Source organism: Limulus polyphemus, unplaced genomic scaffold (genome assembly GCF_000517525.1).
Source record: "Limulus polyphemus unplaced genomic scaffold, Limulus_polyphemus-2.1.2 Scaffold536, whole genome shotgun sequence".
Taxonomy (NCBI): domain Eukaryota; kingdom Metazoa; phylum Arthropoda; class Merostomata; order Xiphosura; family Limulidae; genus Limulus; species Limulus polyphemus.
In genome coordinates this window covers 384578-389952 of record NW_013666146.1, presented here as the reverse complement: position 1 = coordinate 389952, position 5375 = coordinate 384578, and the positions used below count along the sequence as shown (strand labels likewise).

The following is a 5375-nucleotide window of genomic DNA, read 5'->3' as shown; positions in this document are numbered from 1 at the left end:
AAAGAAATCATTTATTTTAGTATTGTAGGACTTTTAGTATTGTAGGACTGCTTTCTAAAGAAATCAGTCCTACAATATTAAAATAAAGAAATCAGTTCTACTATACTAAAATAAAGAAATCAGTCCTACAATACTAAAATAAAGAAATCAGTCCTACAATACTGGAAATAAAGAAATAGTCCTACAATACTGGAAATAAAGAAAGCATTCCTACAGTATTAAAATATAGTAGTCGACAAATAATTTTATTTCTATCCATATTTCTAATAAATGGACAGTTTTTTTCACATATTTTAGTGCAAAGCTAATCAATGAGTTAGCGGGAAATCGAATCCTGGATTTTATCGTCGCAAGTCTGTAAGCTCACCCACCGGTTGACTAAATGAACATAGTTTACTTACAAATTTATATATTTTCCACATGTTTACTAGCGGTTCATAAACAATATGATTCATTGATCTACTGTTTTTATCTTAGCTATTACAAACTATCATTAGAAGCTGATCACAATGATTCTTGATACAACAATGTAGGAAATAACATAACGAAGTAATTTCTTATATATATATTTATCTATAAGATACACCATTTGTGACATAACTGTCTTTAATTTACTCTTAGGTTTCCATCCTATATGTCCCATGCTTGCTAAGTATGCTTACTGTGGAGCTTATTTTACTTGTTAAGGTCATGCTTTTAAAACAATGAACTTTCTTAAGCTGTATATTATTAAGTTAGATGTACATTTTATATTTTATATTTAGCAATAGGATTTGCAATCTTATCTTCAATTTTGTTGTTGTTGTTCATTTTACTAGTTTTTAACAAAAGGCGTGGCATGGAATGTCGACCTAAGAAGAAACGTAAATATTTTTAGTAATTATCTAGCCTAAATAACCTATTATTTTCCCGTTTATATATACCACAATGGTTAGTGTTCCGGGCTGAGGATCACAGGGACCAATATTCGTGATATGATGCCATTCAATACGTTTCACGCTTTTACTTGTGAGCGCGTTATAAAGGTATCTGTCAATTCTGCTATTCAGTTTAAAGTCCTTGAAGCGATGGGTAATCCTGGTTGGCTGTCCTCTTATTGTGGATGGCTATGTCTGAATCCCAGAGGGTGTTGAACCAAGAATAAATTGCCGTTAGAGTAAACAAAAATAATTCAATTTATTTTCTTATTCAGGAGCAAATTCCTTTCCACAACTTGTTGAAGAGTGTGAAGCTGTAAGTAGTTTGTAGGTGGAATATTAATGTGTTACTTCAAAACTAAATCCTTGTTACATACGACAGACAACGTGTAAGTACGCTTTCTACCCTTACACCCACCAAGACTTTCTTGTAGTTTTCTGTCTCTTCATTGTGTGCCAGCCCCCTAGCGGTAAGTCTACGAACTTAAACCGCTAAAATCTGGGGTTCGAATCTCCGAGGTGAACACAGAGGATAGCCCAATGTGGCTTTTACTCTAATACAAACAATAGTGATATTTTCTCACACGATGGTAGATTAGAGAGTGCTTTTTGCCAAATAAAGGATCTGAAACTAAACAGACTATAGATGCAATTTGTGTATGTGTGTGTGTATTTTCATAGCAAAGCCACATTGGGCTGTTTGCTGCGTCCACCGAGGGGAATCGAACCCCTGATTTTATCGCTGAGAATCCGTAGACTTCACCGCGGGACAGATGCAATATAATTTGATGGGAAACTTTTAAACTCTGAGCTATTACAAAATGTATAAAAGTCACCAAGATAATAACATAAGTTTTTCGATATTAAGAGTGTACAATAGCACTGGTGATCTATGTCGCCATGATGGTAAAAATGTCAAAGACGGACGGTATTAGGCCTAGTTGTGTGTTTAAAGAAAACGTATTAAAAATATAAATATAAAAGAATGATGCTAGGAACTGAATTAATGCACGCCACTTTGACTTTCTAGGCTACAGACAAAGAGATGGTCAGTCATACTTTATCAGATCATCACATCAGTACGATAAGCATTTATCAAACAAGTACAACGACTCATGATGTCCTATGCAGCTTGAACGTCAAGACGATTTTATTTTTAGCTCCACGTGCTTACTGACCTGGAATTATTATCTATAAACCGAGCAAAAACCATGTTTATATCATGATCTCTCTCATAGTTATCTTTCGTCTTGACTATGTCAACAGTGTGAAAATGCGACTTTTTGTCTCCACTGCTGATTTCAAAAGATTATACAACCTACACTTTCAAAACATGGCTATGATTAAGAACACAGATAGATAGATAGCTTTTTTTTTTTTACTTTTTGAAAATAACCAAACCAGTTTTCACAAATTTTCACAAACAGTTGTTACAACAAGAAAAGAACATATTCATCCATTACACTATTACGCATAACCGTTATATTAATATATACATTACACATCCATTACACTATTACGCATAACCGTTATATTAATATATACATTTAATATCTATGAACAATGTTACATACTCACACATATTTAAAATAGATGATATATTTAAATAACGATTTATTTTGTCCATAATTACCAATATCAAACCGATAATTATAAAATGTTGGACGGATAATTTTAGATACTTTTGTTCAAACAATTAAACTAGTTACTTAATCAGGCAGGTGGCAGCACTGTCTATGTAAGGATGGCTCGGATTTTTCATCGAAATGCTGTTTTAAATATCTTCTCAATAGGTCATCACAACTTTACAATACTATACAGTTTTACCTTTTATAACAATGTCTATGTAATATCTGAGTCACAAGTTCTGGTAATGTCTGTAAATATCATATCAAAAAGTTTGAATTTCTCGTTCTTCTTTCTTCTGCTTTTTTATTACACGATAACTCAAAAAACCAATACAACTATGCTAACCAATTTCACTGAGGTGACATAGTTTCAAACGGAGTATCTGCTTTTATAAGTATTATTAATAACTAGTAGTAATTTAAAAAATCATAATTCTAGCGTAAACGATGGTATCATTACCCCTTGAAGTTAGCTATTTCACAGTACATGGTGAAACAGGAATTACCAACCAATACACACACGTGTGTGTTCTTAGATAAATTGGATGTATAGAAAATAGTATGCTGGCATTAACATCTAGAGAATTCAGCCACTGGTACATTGTAATGGAATTATTGTTTTAAGAATCGTTTTTTATACTGATTTTCTCAGTTAAAGATTTGAGAACATTTGATTCTCTTTGCCGCTGTATTACTGTCAACAAAATACAGTTTAATGATTTCAGTTTCCTATAGAACTTTCAATAAGTGATTGGTTTTCGATTATTTTAAAATTATAATTCACTTTCACGAGAAACTAATACGATAATATAGACAACAGACAACAGACTGTTGCGAGGAGAGGAAATCACATAAAGGACGACAATTCTGTTGATGATGGCCACGCAAGTGGTCGTAACTTTGTAATTAAGTTAAACAAAGGAAAAATAATCCACTCAAAAGCTATTTCTCTAGGCTTTTATTTAACAGTCAGATATGTCATTATAATCCGTTAATATCAAATTACATAAGAATGATTCTACTCTTAGGCCTAGGCTTTTATCATGTTAGGCTTAGCTCATACATTTAAGCGTTTCATTATTTTGATGTATTAGTTTTGTGTTTTTAATTCATTTCATTGTTTTCAAAATAGGTTATCAGATATTCAAGTGTACAATATCCACCAAGGGACTATTTCAATGTTTTATTTATTATTATTATTATTATTGTCTAACTGTCTAAAACAGAAGGAGTTAAACTCGATCAAATAAATAAGTTACGTTTTATAACTAATCTTACAAACACTTGAACTAGTAATTTTACATTAGTGACACAAATACAATAAAAAATTTGACCTCCTCACATCGTCCCCTGTGTAATTTCTTGGTAACATGAATGGAATACAGAATACTGAATTTTGTCGGAAGCTCATTAGAATGTTGTTACAAATACCAACGATAATTGATTCCTGTATTCTTATAGCATCATTTCTATCTACAATTAAAAATAATACACATTGACTTCACGTAATTTTGAGCATCTTTAATACAAAATACAGGAATTAAGTTAATATTGAATACTTTTCTTAATTGTTAATTTGTTTTTTCATTAGCTAGGCGATGAGCTGCTTGAAGCCAGAGGATCCCGATCGCCGAGCTAGTAAGGATCTCGATAAAAGAATAGCCCAGTGGATGAAGGAGTACGATAAGGCCATCAAACTACTTCTTTTAGGTAAGTAAATATCTGGGTTAGAGTCCTGTACGTCTTGAAGGATTTCAGAATTTCGCGAAAACCTGCACAAAGTCTATTGACGCTAGCCGTCCCTACTTTGGAAGTTATAGAGTAGACTTTAGACTATTGTACTAGAACAACACTCATATAGAGCACCCGCTGCTCCTAAAGATGGGGCGCGTTTTTCTGTGACAACGGGTCTTGAACCATGAATCATCGTATTCACAATTCGGACACTCTAACCGCTGGGCCACGCATGGCTCTTCGTTGAAGAAAGAGCGACATCGAGGAGGTTTATGCCCCTTCATTTGATATTTTTCTGTTCTTATTTTACCTGCGACATCGAGGAGGTTTATGCCCCTTCATTTGATATTTTTCTGTTCTTATTTTACCTGCGACATCGAGGAGGTTTATGCCCCTTCATTTGATATTTTTCTGTTCTTATTTTACCTGCTTGACAGATTTATGTTTGTTTTGTCGGTCTTGTTTGTTTGTTTGTTATGGTACTTCACCATCATTCTTATAGCACACCCACAGTTCCAATGTGAGAAGCGCGATGTTTGTTTTAGCCGGTACCTCAGCTCCACAGTCGGGCAACAATGACAACATTTTTAATAAAGTGTTAGGATGGACAACTTTCTTCCTTACAAATCCGTTTGATGATTTCTGATAACCCTTTACAGGTTTTTCCAAATTTGTAATATTTCACGGAAATGGTTTAAAAAAAAAAAGAGTAGCGCAAGTTTTTTATGTGTTATCTTTCTCATAAACTAAAAAGGTGATAGAAAAGAGGGTTTTCATGATAACATGTTTAGTTTTAACCATATATAATGACAGTGAAATACAGATTTTTTGTCAGAACATTTGTAGTCAAATTTTTTTCCGGTGTTAAGTAGCTTCAGCTTCCCTTAACTTAATGGGAAGGGGGATGAAACATATAATAGGGCCAAATCTATAATTACATTAAATAGCAGCATTATATTGGAGGAGCTAACGACATTTCAGGGGGTCGTTCCCCCTCTTCCTGCTAGCGCCGACCCTCAGTAGTACCTCCCAGTGGCACAGCTGTATGTCTGCGGACTTACAACGCTAGAAACCGGGTTTCGATACCCGTGGTGGG

General features: G+C 33.8%; 1 protein-coding gene across 1 annotated transcript in view; it reads left to right on the top strand.

The window, feature by feature from the left end:
- Positions 1-5375, top strand: part of LOC106458943 (guanine nucleotide-binding protein G(s) subunit alpha-like) — a 33645-nt gene that overhangs the window by 1617 nt on the left and 26653 nt on the right. The window contains exon 2 of the mRNA XM_022385309.1: positions 4137-4255. Within this exon, the coding sequence (XP_022241017.1) occupies positions 4144-4255 (112 nt within the window). The 5' untranslated portion in view covers positions 4137-4143. The remainder of the gene's footprint in view (positions 1-4136; positions 4256-5375) is intronic.